The sequence below is a fragment of the Anoplopoma fimbria genome, chromosome 21 (assembly GCF_027596085.1).
Source record: "Anoplopoma fimbria isolate UVic2021 breed Golden Eagle Sablefish chromosome 21, Afim_UVic_2022, whole genome shotgun sequence".
Taxonomy (NCBI): domain Eukaryota; kingdom Metazoa; phylum Chordata; class Actinopteri; order Perciformes; family Anoplopomatidae; genus Anoplopoma; species Anoplopoma fimbria.
The window spans coordinates 22,184,018-22,201,645 of NC_072469.1; the positions used below are offsets into that span (position 1 = coordinate 22,184,018).

Below are 17,628 nucleotides of genomic sequence, written 5' to 3' on the forward strand. Positions count from 1 at the left end.
GTGATATTCACAGAAACCCTAACCCTAACCTACCCGGTGGTATTAACCCTAACAATAACCCCAGAGCATCGGCATGTAGCAGCTGAGCGCAGGTACGTTCCGGAGGTGCTCTAAGCGTTGGTTGTGTGTGTCGTTGGATCAGTCATCATGTGATGTGAGAATCTGGGTCAACTGAGACCTGTAGTCGGTGATTAACTGCTTTTCATGAAAGGATGAACAGAAACATGTTATGTAAGAAAAACAAAGTGGAATGTGCACATGAAATGACTCGCAATACATATGCATCTCTAACCTTGATCCATTCATGATGTTCAATAAAGTTTTGAGCCTCACTGTTGTATTCAATGTATTAACAAATAAATGTGTTTAATTTGTTTACTTCCACAAGTTGCAGAGGTTATTAGAGCAGTCGTTTTGTCACAATAGAAGAAATATACAAAGTGTTGTTTTTTGTAATTTGAGTAAATATATGATTAAATATTTTCTGGCTGAGTGAGATGAGAACATTGATACCACTATCATATCTGTCTGTAAACCAGGTGCAGTGACTTCCTGTACTCAGCTAAATCCACCAAATAACACAATCTGTAAATTGAAAGTGGCAATTATCAAAATAGTTGCCAATTTATTTACCCTCTTCAAATTGACTGATTGATTAATCAACTAATTATTGGCCCTCTAAGACATGCGTCTTCATCCTTAATCCCTGCAAAAAAGAAAAACAGCTTCAGCTATCCTGCATTATATTTTTCCAAGCCTTTTGATGTTATGCAATTGCAAAATAACTGTTTACCACAGAGATTCCCTCAGTGTTACAACTGGACATAAAACTGCTGAGCGCCACAGTCACGCTATGAATCCTTGCAGCCGTGTTAGTTGTTTTTTTTTTTGCTCTTGTCAGGGATGATGTACGAGTTTGTGCTACCACACATCCACACACTCATTAATCTGTCCATGTAGGTCTTCTCCTCAGGCCCTAATAGACTTTGCCTCAAGGCTTGGTCCTTTTTTACAAGGTTTCTCTGATCAGTGGCTGTCGAATAATAATAAAACACCATGTCATGCTTTGATTTATTACTAATCAGAGGCTCATTCAACAGAATCAGGGCCCCCTGAGATGGGTTTAACTGAGCTGAAGGATTAATTCCTATTTACTGGTTCACTAGTCCTGCTCTCCGTGATGGAGGGGACTCTGAGGACCTTGTGATTGTTATAAATCCTTCCACTGCCTCACCTCAGCCCAAATCAATTTGTGCTGTCTAAATAAACCAGCAGGCTGCTGCAGTGGTTATTAAAGCAACAGATGTGTGACAGATGTGAGGGTAGGAGGTGAACTGGGTAGGGTCAAATGAGCAAGGTCTGCTTTGCTGTGTTGCGTGGTGTAAATCTGTTTGGAACCCCTCCAACATCTAAAACGCGTACAAATAGCTGTTAAGCTGCTGTGTCCAGAGGGCATTTCAGCAAAGTTGGCTTGTAGAGTATTTACAGTTATATTCTTTCACTTCCTGTCTCTTATCTGCCACTTTTCTTGTCTCTGAATCTCGTTTCTAACACACTTTTTATGATAAACTAATAGGCTGAAAGGCTGTCCATCATGAAGAAGCGAGCCAACAAGGTGCTGAAGGATGAGGAGACCTTGTGCTGCTGCGAGTATATGAACAGACTCGGAGAGCGCAGCCATGTGGGAGCCTGCTGCTGCGACTGTGAGGACCTGGATGACGCCTGTGACAGGTGAGAGGTCAACTTAACTCACCAGAGTGGAGGACTGAGAACAATCACTTTAAAGTTGTTTTGGTGTCCAGCTAATTTAATTCTAGACATAATAGTGGAAAGATGGCAATTCCTTGTTTTTTATTGAGCTCAAACTTGAACTTTGACCCTAATTTAGAAGTTAAAGCATTTGCATTATCTGCCAAATAATAGGGGTCATGCCAAGGCAAAAAACATTAACTTACATTTAATCTCTCACTCTGTTGTTGGTTACAGTAAACAATATACTGTATCATAATAATCACAACCTAAATAGAATCCCGTAATACATCATGAAACTATCCAACTTGAAACTATTCACCGCCTCCCCTCAACAATAATTGGGCTAATTGTCTTCCCTGAATATTAATCTTGTTATTATTATTCTGTGATAAATAATAATGTAAGAACCCCCTTGACTTTAATAGCTCACACTTGTTTCAGGCAGATTTTTGCTCACTTTTAAAACGTTATGCACATTCAAAACATATTCCACATATCTGTGTTTTCTGAGAAGTTTAGAATAAAGTCATTATATTTCAAGAAATCATCTACCTGTCTGCTGTGGATTACTTTTTTGCTCTGCACTCTGCTGATATGGTAGTATTCCCTACAGACCGTCTGACAGACTCTTTATTGATGAGACAAAGTTTAGAGAAGAGGCTGTGCTCTCTGCTCTTCAATCGCGGTGGAAAACCAAAACCAACATAAATCACTTCTGATCAGACATAAATCTCAAATATATTGCTTTCAGAAGTAAAAATATTCCACTTTTCTTTTTTACTTCTTTACTCTTTCAGGTTTCTGAAGAGGGAGCCTCAGAAACCTGAATCCCTGACGCACGTGACTGCAGTTTTCACAGACCGGATTCGTGTGCCCTGGCTGTGGGGGGGAGCCCGAAAAGTGGAACTGTCCATCATCCCTCCTCTCATCCTCCTGCCGGTCCTTCTGCACGTCGCTGCTCTCCACTTCCTGCTCGGCATCGTGGTCCTGACAGCTCTGCCCGGCCTGGTGCTGTGGTACTACTACTTCACCCACCGCAAGAAGGGACAGACACTCTTCTTCCTCAGCCTGGCCCTCTTCTCCCTGGCGTACATGTACTACTTGTTCATCACTGAGGTGCTTCCCAATGGGGATATCGGTTTGGTCCAGCTGGCGGTGGTAACTGTCGGGGTCCTACTCACCCTGGTAGCCCTCGTCCACACCAAGAGAGAACCTGGCATTGTGCTGCCAAACCAAGAGGCGGTCCACAGCACGGTGACGTATTACGGCCCTCTGGCAGACAGAGACCCTGCGGTCAACGGAGGGAGGCAGGAAGTGACGATGACCGTAGCCAACCGGGCGGGTTTGTCGGAGCATGCGGAGGCGGAGGTGAAGGAGAGCGGCCGAAGGAACTGGTGTCCGGTGTGCAGGGTGGTGCGGCCCCCGAGGGCGGGACATTGTAGGATCTGTGGCGTCTGCGTGCTGCGTCTCGACCACCACTGTGTCTGGTGGGTGCCATTACAATGCCTCTCACTCGGCCTGTCATCACTGTCCCTTCCACTTTGTCTCACATCTCAAACACTGAAGTTGTTTGTCATATTTTCATCTTTTCCACACAAACTATTCAATAAATCTAAAAAAAAAGTCCTAGCAATTTTCAAAACAATGCTCTTAAGGGACTGTCTTTCTTTCCAGGTTAGGTAATCAGCTCAGACTGAGTGTTTGTCCTGTTCACACCTGCTGTGTCTTTTTTAACCACATTTGTATGTTGTGACGAGCCAGCATCACACACTCATATTATTCACAGCTCCAAGTGATCAGTTTCTTGCTATCATCCACTCCTACACGTGTGTGTGTGTGTGTGTGTGTGTGTGTGTGTGTGTGTGTGTGTGTGTGTGTGTGTGTGTGTGTGTGTGTGTGTGTGTGTGTGTGTGTGTGTGTGTGTGTGTGTGTGTGTGTGTGTGTGTGTGTGTGTGTGTGTGTGTGTGTGTGTAGTGTAGTGTAGTGTAACCCTGGGTTCTCAGTACCATGTTTTGTCTGCCTCTGTGTGTACTTGTGTGTCTGTGTGTGCCCTCCGTTGGTGCCCTACTAGGATAAACAGCTGTGTAGGGCAGACCAATCACCGCAGCTTCCTGCTCACCCTCGTCTTCTTCCTGTCGACGTCTCTGTACGGGATCAGCCTGGTGCTGCGGAGTGTGTGTCCAAATCAATACCTCTTCACCGCCCTGCTCTACTGCCCGGGAGTCTACAACCAGTACAGGTACTGAGAGCCAAGAAATACAATTTGTACACTCTGGGCTGGGTAACTTTAACATTATAGTAAATTGGTGTGTCTATGTGTTGCTTTGACCCGATTCATTATTATTGTTCTCAGGCCCGAAGCTTGTTTTGGTCAGAAAACCAGATGCTTTCAAATTTAGAAACTATAAATGTAAAGATGAGAAAAATAGAATAGAAGAAGTAATTCAAATGTATATCAGGTCATAAAGGGTAACTTGTTTTTAAACCCGAACCTGGTTGTCCAATGTTTTTTGTGTCTAAATGACTAATGGGGACAACATTTCATAAATTGGTCTAGTAATGAGGGAAAACGCTGCAGGCTGCAATGCAAACGATGGTTATTATAATTGTCCGTCCACATTATGAAAAGAAACCTACAGAGAAGTAAAACTTTACCTTTCACTTTAACCGATCTGTTATTGTGGGTCTTGTTTGGATAAGACTCTTTCTGAAATCTTGCATTGCATCCAAATTGTCGAAATCAGCTAAACACACAGCCATGCCTTTTAAAAATCTTTTAGATAACACTAGGCAAAATGTTGTACTCCAACACAACAAACTCTGACAACACCAGCACTCATGTCTTCAACTCTCACTCCTGTGTCCACCGTTGTCTTTTGGCAACAAGTCACATTACAAAATAAGCAACAGACCAGATCAAGTAAAAGGTAAAGAAGAAAAATGTATTTCTCTGTAGGGTTATAAATACCAGTAAACACAGTTGACCAACAAGTAACAAGAAATTACAATAAAGAAATGTCAAAAATACTGTATGTTTGTAATAATCACAAAACTATTAGAGAGTACTGACAAGAGTATTTTCCATTTACCATCTTTTTCTCCTTGCCTCTGTTTCAGCGCTGCACTTTGCTTCACCTGTGCGTGGTACAGCAGTATCGTGACCTGCGGGCTGCTCCATCTGCTGATGGTGCAGGTCATCAACGTCAGCTACAACGTAACCGAGCGCGAGGCTCGCATAGCCCTGAGAGACAAAACCGCTCGCAGCGCCTACTGGGGACTCGTCGTCGACACGGGCGTCTACTCTCGAGGTTTCCGTGGCAACTGGGCAGAGTTCATGACCATGGGAGAAAAACTGAATTCACCCTCTCCCGTCCCAGCAGACCTGGTGTAAGAGACTGTTTCCCAACCCTGATTATGAAACACGAGTTTGGAGCTTATGGTTGCTGTTGTTGTTCATGTCCACTGGATGGCAGCATGGCCCTTTTTACTCCAATTTCCTCTTCTGCTTGCAGCAAATTACTTTTACTACTGGGTTAGTTTGCTCTGACTTGGACACATAGCAATAAAAACTATAATAAGATACATTCAATGTCACCCACAACTGGCATCTCCTCTATGCAGCCGTACCCACTCACACTGACCTTAAATCCCTTTCCACTAGTCCCTAATCTCTCTGCCAAACAAATATCACCGTATCCTTCACACTGACTGTCTTCTCATGACTTGAACATTGTCTTTATGTCTCCTCTACATTCTAGTGCCTTGCTGGGAGTCGACAAACAAGAAAAATGTGAGAATGAGTAATTGTTCTGGTCCTCCATAGGGACATTTTCTCTGAGCACGACGTCAGCAACAACATGACGCCTCAATGACGCACAAAACATGGGCTGAACATATTTTCTAAGATAGTCTCTCAGCACACCTAGTCCTCCACTAACACTTATCTGCAGTGTTCACTAAAGACGGTACCTAACTTCAACTTGTGAAAGGTGTCATGGATTATTTATCACAGATGAATGAATCTCAGCACGAGCGACGTAATCGGGCAATTAAAGTTAGACAGTTTTTCATTGCATTTGACATAATGAATGATCGGATAGCCATGAATATATTAGTAGTTACTTTTATTCTCTTTTAGCTGGTTCAAATTGATTCCTGAATTAATTAAAAGCAAATAAACCAAAACACATTAATGTCACCTTGAGAAGATAGCTTTTTCCAGTGCTTTCCGCTATTGCTGCTTTTATTAAAGGGATTTTCTCAAAGGGATTGAAAGCTTTTTTTTTTTATTTTTTGGAAAAGTTGTATTGGTGCAGTTATTTTTGTGTGAAATTGTTATTTATTTTTATTAAATGAATGAGAAATGTGCAAGTGTTTTCATTTTATGTGTGTCCCCAAGAGTCGTTTGTATGTGTGTGGAGCTTGTCTCCCCAGTGTTGGTTTCTCCCAGAGGCTTTACATTGGATAGGAGCAGAAATCCGGCAGAACCTCAGTCACTCTCCGTCCCAGCTTCTCCCGCCGCTCCTCCCTCACTTTTTCCTTCCGCAGCAGACAGGGAAGCTGCCTCCAGGCCAGCAAACATCGCCGCAGCACCCGTCTGAAGTGCAGGCAGATGGAGGGACAGACGGGAAAAGAGCAAGTGAGCAATAAGAAACTGTATTATAGGGACCTCTGGGTTGACAGCACCTAATGAGTTTTCCCATGATGTCACTGGGGGCTTATTGACAATGGCAGCTGGGCAGCCGGTGGGAATTCACCTGCAGGCTGTGGTCATTTAGCTGACCTAACCTGAGAAGCGGAAGTTTAAAAAACACTCCCATTCTGTGTCAATGATGGTGAAATCATTTAGTCAGAATAGTGCTTCCATTCATTTTGTCCACAATGAAAAACAGAGGACTGCATAATAATGCTGTTACTAAACATTATCAAAACCAAAATGTTTTTTCTGATTTAAATGTATAATTTGTTGGAAGCAATCCTGCAAAAGTATTTAAATGCAAATTAAAGTTTCCATACATTCAGTGAATGGTCTAAACATCTATTATCAAACTTGGCATAAGGTAAATGTCTCCCCAACTATTGGCTGGAAAATTTGTATTGTGGAAAATACTTTTAATTACCCAGGGCTAGAGACCAAACACTATGCTATGCCAGCTAGCTCAGCAATATTAAAGGTTCTACTCGAGCAGCAAAACACCACAACTGGCATTAAACATAATATGAAGAGACATTTACAGTGAATAACAGTTTTGAGGCACATCACTGGAGTTAAAGAGATGATGGTGTAGTTTAGAATCTAATGCATATGCAGTTGGAGTGGAAAAGATATTAAATGTTCAACAACTGTATCCTCTCACAGATGCATGTTGTGGGTAACATTTATCCTATAAATGCAGTGTTTGTTTATGAATCAACCATCTTTATTGCAAGTCCATCTTGAAAGTCATAACTTCCTTAATAGAATAAGCCAGAAAACATGTTTAGTTTGATACAAATCCAACGCTTTGTGTGGTTTTCCGTACTGTAACCAAACTGCGCTGATATTACATTTCAACTTGTAATTAAACAAGCTGTTAAATTTAATTTGACACCCTTTTAGCACACCGTATCCACACAGTGAACATATGGGAAAGTTATGGCCATCAGACCTGTTATTGTGCTCCTGAGCCAGCTCCTGACGGTCCCACTCCACCAGCCTCTCCTGGGTCACATGGTCCAGCAGTGCCAGCAGAAACCTCCTCAGAGTGCGAGTGCGATAGAAACGCTCGGCTCTCTCCTCTTTAATCATCCGCCCGTCATTAAGCTGAAACATACGACAGATCATCAGAGATGGGTAGACTTTACTGCATCTTTAGCCGAAAAATCCACAACGGAACATGTGCAATTTAGTTTGAGTGATGAGGTCAGAACTAGTTTGAACAAAAGGGAGAAAATAGTCTTTTTCTTTTAAAGACTGGGCAGTCTGAAAACATGATTGAGTGCAGGTACAGAAGAAGATTAGTAAAAGGTGTTGCTCTAAGTCACTGGCAGAAGATGGGGAGACAGCAATCCTGATTGAGTCTTTAACTGTGTGTGCGTGTGCGGGTGTATACACACTCTTTTCCAGCAGCTTAAGCTCCTCCGAAGCAAAAAGTGCTGGTGCAGTTGGTCAACAGAAGCTTCTTTCTCAGACAGGGACTCTCTTGCTGATTGCTGCCAGCGTAGTGTGCACCGCCTCAGGAGGAAGAGATTGTGATGACTCTCGGCCAGCTGGCAGGGATTGAAAAGAAAAGTGTTGATGCACACTGATGAGTGCATCCAAACTCAATCATACGTGCCAGGTCGAAACAATGGAGGGCTATGAAATGATGAAGCGCCTGTCTTTTCGGCTGCATCTCACATTTAACAAAGAGGTTTTATATCTAGCTGTGAAACATGTATGCACACAGGTTTTTCTTTTTTGCGTTTAGTAGAGAGGAACAGTTTGAAGATGAAATAATGATACTGTCAAGAGAATGCAGCTACAAAGCTTTATTGATAAAATGGAACAGAAAATCCTCCCAGCAACAGGAATAATTAATGTAGTACAACAAAGTGATTACATAGTAAGAAGGCGAAATAGATGAAGAGCCAGAGATTCTACTCATGCCATTTTTAAGAATTTATTTATACCATATGTTAAGGAAAAGCTCTGAGCTTCAGTTAAGACAAGTGACAGGACATAAAAAAGCATGTATAATCCTCTTTGAATCGCTAGAATTTAAGACCGATTAGTCCATATAATCTTTGTTGTATGGAAAAAAATAAGTAATGCTGTTTAGTGTGAGAAAATTGGGAAGCATAATGTTCGCCCACGGTTCCTGAGCCATAAAAGACATCCAGCCACAAGTAGAGATTTGAATTATAAAAAGCATTTCAAAGATTTTCCTCTCTCCTTTTAGCAAAAAAAAAAGATAGCTGACGCACATGCAGTACCGTATGCAAGCCAGTCTTTAACCAGGTAGGCTTTTTTATACCTGGACTTGGATTAACCCTTGTAGGTCAGAATGTCCCCTTGTTTATTGTAATTTGTTTGTTGGAGCATGTGTCATAATGAAAAGCCTAAAGCTCTCCTTGCACAGCTTCCTGTTCAAAGTTAAGGCCAGAATCAAGAGATCCTCCTCAAAATGTTGAGTTGGAGGAGAGAAGGCAGGCTGAATTTGACTGACAATACACTGTATGTTGTTATAGCAGACAGCTGAAAGACTAGACAGGTGATTCACCTGTATGTTGGCTTGTCTGATCTGAATGAGGCGTTTCCATGGCGCCAGGCCTCGCCGTAGGAGCAAGGTTCTGTGGTAGTGTTGACGGGCCAGCTTCAGGTGCTCCTGTTGCCTCTTCAGTTGCCTCTGTTTCTCCTCTTCCCTCTGCACAGAAAGAAAGAAGTGACTTTATTTGAATATATTATATTTGTCACTGGAGTACAGTCCTGCTGCATGTCGTTCAGTGTTAATGCTTCCTGTATTCTCACTCACAATATTGAGAATGGACAGGAAATCTGAATCTCACCTCTCTTTCCTGCCTTTTTTCCTCCCTCTTCTTTTCCGCTGCTTTGTGTTTCTCCTCCTCCTCCTCCCTCTGCCTCTGCTCCTCAGCAGCTTTCATCTCAGCCTGAAAAGTTTAATTAAATTTGTGTTTTTTAATTTCAAGTTCAAGTTTCAGACAATTAAAACTTGCTTCTTATCCTACAAAACCGTTCGATGGTAAAGAAAACCACTCCCTCAATCTCTCACCAGTTTTTCCTCTTCCTTCTTTCTCTTGAGTTCCTCGATTTCCTTTCTTCGTTCTGCGCGTTGACGTGCACGGACCTCCATGGCTTCAAAGAGATGAAGAAGGGGTGAGTTGAGCACAAGGTATTCCTCCGTGGTACGACAGAGTCTCAGAAGTGGATGTTTATGTATGAATCACCCTTCATATTCTGAACACGTAACTGGTAGGAAAACATTAGTGCTGTTGTTGTGGGACTAACGACCTATAGGTTTTTATACATGCAATTATTATCTCTCCATAGGCATAGCAAGGGTCACACAACATGTAAGTTCAGGGTCATGCAATGTTGTCGACAAAAGAGCTACAGCATTCTATATTTGGAGGAAGATACGGCCTGCTATGTATGTATGTATGTATGTATGTATGTATGTATGTATGTGGCAGTCTGTGCATGTCATCCTCTGCTTTTCAGATCTCTGAGTGAAGGACATTGCAGACTGACCCGTGATGACTGGATGGGGGCATGTCTGCCGTGTGACAGCTTTCCCTGGCGGTGCACAGAGACTGTCAGGTTCTCCAGTAACTCCTGATGCCCTGCAAAAGTTAGAAACACAGTCAGAAGCACTGAAACAAAGATGCATCACCTCTCTGTCATCTTATTGATCCTTGCTGGGCAACATTTTATGAAGACAGGTATATATTTGAGGCAAACTCAACCGACATGCGTCAGACTGTACATAAATCTTAAACGTCAGATGTGAAGGGCAGAGCTTTTTGCTTTTACTCTGTTCGAGGTTTTAGAGACTTCACATCACATACTACTTGATCAAAACTATTAATGTACAAAATATTAACTTTTGCACAACTATTGACTTCGGCACAACCCCCGCTCCTCTTTTCTCTCTAAGCTTTAAAATCCCTCTGCAGCTGTTTCTTTGAAGCTACTCTTATGAGACTTGTATTTAATAAGAAAAGCTATTAAAGGATAATGACTTCTACCCGAATTCACCTTGGTGTAGCTCCTGAAAACAAAGAGTGTCTTCACTATTCTAGACATTTGAGATACTAGGTTAAAAGGGTATTCATTCTCTAAAAGTATTTTCAGACTATGTTTAACAACTGTGCTGTACTCTGCCAATGTTAGTATGCTCTGTAGGAAGAGAAGTGAGTAAAATATAAAGAGAGAGCTGAAAAGAGTTTCAAAGCTAATGGCACAGTTGGAGCATAGAGTTTTTACAGTGACAGTCTTACTAACATACATGTATAATTGTCCAGGGGTTGCAGTAAAAGTATAAAATAGGAGGCCAGACCAAAAACAAATAAAAGGCAGAAAATCTTCATATTCTGCCATATTCCGACGCTATTACTGGCTTTTTTAATACAATCTTTACTATCTGGGCCTGTAAAAATGATTTAAGTGGAACAGTTAAAAAGTCACTATGACTTTAGATTTAGACTAACTGAGCTAACTTTTAAACGGTTTATTTTACTGCAACTTTATTAAATATACACTAAATGGTGACCTGACCTTAACAAGATTATTTACGCTGAAATTAGTACGATTTTCTATAAGTCACTCTTAATGAAAGACTAATAAGCTGTAACTAGTGGCTCTACAAAGAGTTATAAAGTAATTCACTGATGCCTTTTAAATCAGTTATAAGTCGTTACTGAGGACAACATTGCCAGGTTGTAAACAATCTATCCTTCTACACTATGAAACCGGACCTTTAAGAAAAGTGCCACAGGACATATGGATATCTATCCACATTATATCTAAGTATTTATCCACATTTATGACTGCAGACTCAAAGGGCAAATGTGTAGCATTCAGGGGGATCATTTGGCAGAAATGGAATAGTATATTAAAAAGTATGTTTTCTTTAGTGTATAATCACTTAAAGATAAGAATCTTAAAAACTTTCTTCTAACTGGCAACCCAAACATTTCTTCTTGTTAGTGGCTTACGGTTGCTGTTAAAGCAGCAGTAACATGTTTATTAACCATTTATAAAGCCATCAGTTACAGTGTGAACATGGGTGAATATGATGCACACACATTTGGAGTTTTGTGCCGTCTAGACATTTTGCAGTGAGCCTACCTCTGCCCTGTGGGGTCAAAGTTGGGGCTCTTCGGTTTTGATCCTCTTATCACTGATAGCTGGGTGAGCTGGGTGAGCTGTGTGGTTTTCTCAATTTCCAGCTCCAACCCCATCACGCTCTGCTCCGTCTTCAGCTGTGCAATCTTCTCTTGCTGCTCCTTCAACAGCTTCCTCTGCTGTGTGATGATCTGCTGCTGGACGGCGTGTCTGTTCTCAAACCTGCTGCCCGGCGACACTGCGCTCTTTGAACAGGTAAAGCCGCCGCCCTCACCTCTCTGCTGTGCCCCGTGGAGCTCAGCGGCAGTCGGTGCTGCATGGCGTCTGGTCACCTGCCATGGCTGAGTGGGCGGGGCCACAGCACCCACAGGGGTCTTATTCTGAGGTACCGCAGAGGAGTTGGGGGATAAAGTGCTTAACCTGTGGGGATTCTCCTACAGAGACATAAAGATGATATTATATAGGAGAAACACTGAAGGGGGATAACATAGATACAGTCTCCCAGTGCAATTTAATTGACTGAGCTCCAGGAAACCTGATATATAAGCTGCAAAAGCTTGATAGTGAGGATGGCCTCTTTATTGACCCCATCCACCATGAACTCCAACATCATCTGCTGCTCTGTGTCTTCCGTCCCTCGAGCTCTGTTCCACTATCCTACACCTCTTACTTATTTCTAGCATTCTTTCCATCTGCCCTATGTAAATTTCCCCGCTGCGGGACTAATAAAGGATTATCTTATCTTATCTTATCTTATGCTTTCCCATCCCCTATATTCACACCACCTCTTCTTTCCTGCTCTCTCTCTCTCTCTCTCTCTCTCTCTCCCGAGTTGTGAATATTTCATACTAAGTTTTTCTCCCTGGTTGACTAAGAAAAGTTTAGGCCATGCAAAGATATATCAACTTTTAACATTGTTATTTTTTTAATTCTGTTTAAGTCCATACTTACTTATTGCCTAATTTTAGCCTTCAACATCACCTGCCAAAGACAGGGCTGGTATTTTAGTCACGATTGCACTCAGTGTATAAAAATGTGATTTGCCAGATTGTTTTCAGTGTCAACAAAGAGGTTTAATTAATCCCTCTGCATTCTAGTTGATGAAATGAGGATTTTACGAGTGCACCTCTCACCTTCACTGGGGTCTCTGGTGGGTTAGATGCCTCAGGCGGGGCCATAATTGCCTGAAAAGTTGGGTTGTCTGCGGACTTCAGTTTGCCTGTAGATGCAGCGTTGATTAAGGCAGCCATCTTGCGACGGGTCTCCTGCTGCTTGGCCAAAAGCTCTCGTTGTTCCTTCTCTATACGACTCCATAGCTGCCACTCGTTCAGACATCGCCGTAGTAAACGCCTTCGGTCACTCTCAACAGCCAGCTGGCTTTGTCTGGAGGAGGGAACAAATGCGATGTTTATTTTTAACCATCGATTATTAACAGTCTAAATTTAATATAGGTTGTAAATAACGTTGTGTCATTTGAGTTAAAAGGCAGGATTTGTACAAGGATTGGTTATCAGACCTATTTACACAATTACAGTGAGGCTCTTGCCTGTTTTCAGCTCGTAGATCCTCTTCGGTTCTCACCACCTCTCTCTGCTGCTGTTCTGCCCACACCACTGCCCTCCACGCACGCCACGCTCTCAGCTGCCGCTTCCAGTCACAGAGGGCCATGGCCTTACCTAAACGTAGCCTTCGGTCCAACACAACTGAATACCACCCAGAGAAATGCCTCTGCAGACACTAAAACATGGGCATAAATGCATACAAACATTCATATCCACTAGTTAGAGTATTTGTATTGTTTAATTTGCTGTACCAACCTGCAAGTATACTCACTCACACTACAACTAACCTTGAGCTCTACCATGTGAACCATGGTTTGAAGTTTCTGTTCTTTATAAAGTCGCTGTCTATCCTGCGGCTGCTGGTTTGTGAGAGGCGGAGGAGCTGACTGGAGGCTTCTGGCTGACCTTTGTCCATTTACTCTCTCTCTTTCCCTGTGGAATAACAACACATACTGTATACTCCTTAGTCTACCAGGGCCCAGTAAAGAACATCAGTCATCCACAAAAGATCCAACTTAAGAAAAAGGTGACCTTGAGACCAATTTACAAGTTACAAATATTTCTTTTTTATAAAAACATATGCTATACACCAATCACAAGTTCTCTTACTAGGTTCAATTTGAATGCCTTCAAATGTTGATTTTACAGTATAAATCTATTTTTTATTCTCGCATGGTGACATCCATTGATTGCATTTTACAAAAGATGTTTACAGGGAAAGTTACCTGAGGACATAGTTACAGTTGCAATAAAGAAAACCTTGTGCTGGTTCACACTTTGTGAGAAATTGCACAGCAGTCTCATTTTGCCGGCCAAGAGCTTATGTACTGTCCCCAGGAAAACTTCCACAATACCGGTTTGGGTCAGAGAGCTGGCTTACTTCTCTTGATCCAAGGGTTTTCAAAGTCGGAGACTGGAGCTTGGCGATAAGCGCTTCAGCACAGGCCAGTGATTACTGTGGATACCGTACCTCCGTCGAACCAGCTGTTCCAGGCCTCTCCTCTCATCCATCTGGCGTCGCAGTCTCACCATCTCCTGCTGCACCATCTCCTCCTGTCTACGTGCTTGCTGCCTCTTTCTTGTCTCCTCCTCTCGCTCCCTCCTCATTGCCTCCTCTCTGGCATCCCGCCGAGCCTCCCTCTCTCCATGTTGCCTCCTCCTCTCAAGCTCCCGCCGGGCTCTGTTCTCTCGCACCTTCAGTGGCAATCGGTAGCAATTAGTGTAAGTGAGAAAACAACTTGGGTGCCCGTCATTCTGGCTGATTCAACTCACGGTGACAGTTTCCCAACCCAGAGCAGACACATCTCTTTATCTTTGGGAAATTGAGACTCTCTTTGGTGACATACCTGCAGTTGTCGTGCTTCCATGGTGACAATTGGATCTCTGAACTTCTTCCTCTTTTGTCCAACATCGAGCGCCAGTTCCTCCATCACCCCAGAGTCCAACACCTCTTGCTCCATCAGGTCTTGTAGGAAGCTGTGAACAGCACTTTGCTCTTCCTCCTCGGCCAGGCAGTTGTACAGATCTTTGCACAAGTGGGTGTGAAAAATAAGTTTATATCACAACTGAGAAGTTTCTAAAAGGACTATCACTACTACGGTGATGTTTATTCCATTCACATTAGTACTGTTAATTACTGCTGACCGTTTTTCAAAGCATACAATACGTTTTTAGATTGATTTCCTGCCCTTCACCAGCTACTGGTTTCAGTTCATTTCAGCATGATGGGAAAATCAATGTGCTGAGACTTAACATTTGCTTGAGATAGCTAATCTATTACAAAAAGCACTTAGTTAACCATGGATGATATATATGTCATGTTTTTGTTATTGTTCAACTCTCTTGTAGTTCAGTTAAAAATATGAATTGTTTTGAAAACTCGTGGAAACTCCAAACATCTAAGATGTGGGAGTCCCTTGTTGAAAACTATTGCATTCCTGGTTATGCTGTAGGAATATGAAACCCAAAATACCAAAAGACAGGACATTGTGAAAATAAATTTAAATTTGTTAGCCTCTTGGTTGCAAAACATTGCAGTCTAATATTCAACCCTAAAGTCTTGAATTTAAGACTGTGAATGCACCAACTAAGGAGAACACAAAAGAAAACACAACTACACTATAATAACTTAACTTTGACAAAAGGTAAGTTTATAAAATGCTTACTGTGATCAATTTCAAATCTCAAGCAAGTTTAGTATTTTTGCAGGTAGATTTTCAAACTACAGTGAAAAATGTGAGTACCTGGAAGTAAGAAATCAATTTACAAGCCAATGACAAGCTTTATGTAAAAATATGTAAATTAGTTAAATGTGCTGGTATGGTCTGTAACTGTTAATCTATATGACCATAGTTGGTAGGTATTAGCTTATTTTCTATTATTATTTTGTTAAGGTTTGGGCCAAAAAGAGACATCTAATTACATGAATATGAGTCTCTTTGTGTGAACCCAATAATAAATATCTTAAGAAATGTAAAAATACATACTGTGCCACAAATTGATTTAATCTTGAACGTAATCCTAAAAATATATTCTTAAATCTTGTCATCAATATGACCTGAGTTGGAGGAAGAAGGAGACTGGCCTATTAGGTCTAATTCCTGGTAGTCTTGCAGAATGGAGTCAGAGCTACATGATCATGACTATCTTCCTTTGTACTACTCCTTTTAATGTGATCTGCACTAACCTTTGGGTTTTCAAACACAAACCCTTGCTTTAATTCATTAGTCCCATTATTAACTTTGGTTTGTAATGTTAAATGTAAACCCCACCATTCCCATATAACTAGTAAATTTGAACAGGCCTTAATTAATTAAATTAAAGAAGCTCAGGTTAGTTGGTAACATGTACCGTCAAAGTTGCTGTAGTTAAGGGCAGCAGGCTGAGCACTAGCCAGTGCAGCGGGGCTTCTCCTCTCATCGCAGCACATCAGGTCATCTTCCTCCTCCACCTCCAGCTCCAGACGCAACTTACTGCTCAGCCAATCACCAAGAAGAGCCTGAGCTGCAAGTAACCACCCAAATATAATTGTCAGCCTGAGGCTGATGCACACTATTATATAGGTAACACTGCTCTAGAGACACTCTAATGTTATATGCTGACCTACCTTCACTGTAAGCTTCATCATGATCCCTTAACTGGTCAGAGCTCTGCAATGGTACAGCTAGGCTGTTGTTTCCTGAACGAGGTTTCTTGTGGGAGAAAACTTCAGATACAGCAAACTCGGAGGCCACCTCCACGCGCTAAGGACAAGTAAATAGACTATTTATTATTTTCATTATCAATTAATCTAGGGATTATTCCGTTGCTTGGTTAATATCAATCATTTAAAGGTGACATTTTCAAATTGCTTGATTTGTCCATACCAAAAATTCCAACAGTCCAAAATCCAAAGGGATTTAGTTTACAATGACACAAACATCTACAGCAGCTGCACATTAAGTTCTCACCTTCCTCCACTGATCGATATCACCATTCTTCACATGCGTCTGTTAAGAAAAGAAAAAGAAAAGCAAGCTGTAAGCTGATACTGTTTGCAAGAGATACCACAGGGCCATGAAAATGCTGATCTCATGGTCACCTTTGCCTGCTTGAATATTGCCCAGCCAAGCTCACTAACACCTTGAGCTGTGGGCGCAATGTGCAAATTGATGGCTGAGCCAAGGCAAGATGTGGATTATTTCACAGGAAAGCTTAGCCATTGCCTTAAATCAGCAGATTGCTAAAATCATTTCCCAGACGTCTTAAATGGCTTTACTAGCAGCGATTCAGCAATCTCCTGTGTGAGGAAGCAGATATATGAGGCTGCAGGCATTGGACTATCTGAGAAAGCCCATCATACATAGTTATAACACTGATATGCTTGTCTCCTTCACTCATACATTCAATAGGGCCCGTTTTAAATTATGCTGGATCTCTCTAGGGGATTTGATCATCCTGGGAAAGGGGTGTAAAAATAATTAAATTGAAAAAAAAATACTTTATGAAAGAGGAAAAGGTGAGCTTGAATGTAGGATATCATCTAGAATAGGCAGCCACGGTTTCATTCCCTTTTTCCAATTAGAATTAGACAATTCAACATAAATCCAAAGTCTAAAGTTACCTTGTCCGCAGATGCTTTACTCTTGTCGTGTCCCCGCCACCTGAACAGGTGAGCATTGTGACCAGGAAACGTCATCATCTGTGTCTTTATAGACCTTTACCTCTGCTAGCAAGCATCACTAAAGTGTCCTCTTCTGCAAGCAAACTATATTACTACAATTATATCAACAAAAAGTGTTCAACAGTTCAGCCCCTCGTCCTATAAACAGGACTGCCATCGAGATTAATCACACAGGATTCTGGGAATGAAGTAAATTAAGTGTTTTCTCTTTTCAGGACCACGTGAACCACTCCACTGTCATTGTTGTTCTTGGTAACCACGGCAACGCTGTTCATTTCTCTAGGCGAGCCAAATGTGTGTTTAAATGTAATAAATCTTAAAGGTAA

The 17,628-nt window shown here is 41.8% G+C and overlaps 2 protein-coding genes across 2 annotated transcripts; one reads left to right on the forward strand and one right to left on the reverse strand.

Moving 5' to 3' along the window:
* zdhhc23b (zinc finger DHHC-type palmitoyltransferase 23b) lies at nucleotides 1-6,031 on the forward strand. Its single transcript, XM_054622880.1, has 6 exons — nucleotides 1-92; nucleotides 1,577-1,731; nucleotides 2,550-3,239; nucleotides 3,824-3,991; nucleotides 4,870-5,139; nucleotides 5,511-6,031. Exons 2-6 carry the CDS (start codon nucleotides 1,595-1,597, stop codon nucleotides 5,554-5,556), a joined length of 1,311 nt encoding a protein of 436 aa, XP_054478855.1. The 5' UTR covers nucleotides 1-92; nucleotides 1,577-1,594; the 3' UTR covers nucleotides 5,557-6,031.
* Nucleotides 6,032-6,172: 141 nt separating this feature from the next.
* On the reverse strand, nucleotides 6,173-17,320 carry ccdc191 (coiled-coil domain containing 191). The gene is made up of 17 exons (XM_054622879.1): nucleotides 17,243-17,320; nucleotides 16,590-16,628; nucleotides 16,247-16,382; nucleotides 15,991-16,143; nucleotides 14,487-14,665; nucleotides 14,111-14,334; nucleotides 13,428-13,572; nucleotides 13,125-13,315; nucleotides 12,712-12,961; nucleotides 11,582-12,012; nucleotides 9,983-10,074; nucleotides 9,504-9,586; nucleotides 9,280-9,381; nucleotides 8,994-9,137; nucleotides 7,849-8,001; nucleotides 7,401-7,555; nucleotides 6,173-6,349 (listed from the first exon to the last, which is right to left on the reverse strand). Exons 1-17 carry the CDS (start codon nucleotides 17,318-17,320, stop codon nucleotides 6,208-6,210), a joined length of 2,697 nt encoding a protein of 898 aa, XP_054478854.1. The 3' UTR covers nucleotides 6,173-6,207.
* Nucleotides 17,321-17,628: the final 308 nt, after the last annotated feature.

Coding starts and splice junctions, on each gene's coding strand:
- zdhhc23b (XM_054622880.1), top strand. CDS start 1,595: ATGAAGAAGCGAGCCAACAAGGTGCTGAAGGATGAGGAGACCTTGTGC. Junction 1,732..2,549: donor CTGGATGACGCCTGTGACAG/GTGAGAGGTCAA, acceptor TTACTCTTTCAG/GTTTCTGAAGAGGGAGCCTC. Junction 3,992..4,869: donor GGAGTCTACAACCAGTACAG/GTACTGAGAGCC, acceptor CCTCTGTTTCAG/CGCTGCACTTTGCTTCACCT.
- ccdc191 (XM_054622879.1), bottom strand. CDS start 17,320: ATGATGACGTTTCCTGGTCACAATGCTCACCTGTTCAGGTGGCGGGGA. Junction 9,587..9,982: donor CCCCCATCCAGTCATCACGG/GTCAGTCTGCAA, acceptor ATCTCTTTGAAG/CCATGGAGGTCCGTGCACGT. Junction 9,382..9,503: donor AGAAGGAAGAGGAAAAACTG/GTGAGAGATTGA, acceptor TAAACTTTTCAG/GCTGAGATGAAAGCTGCTGA.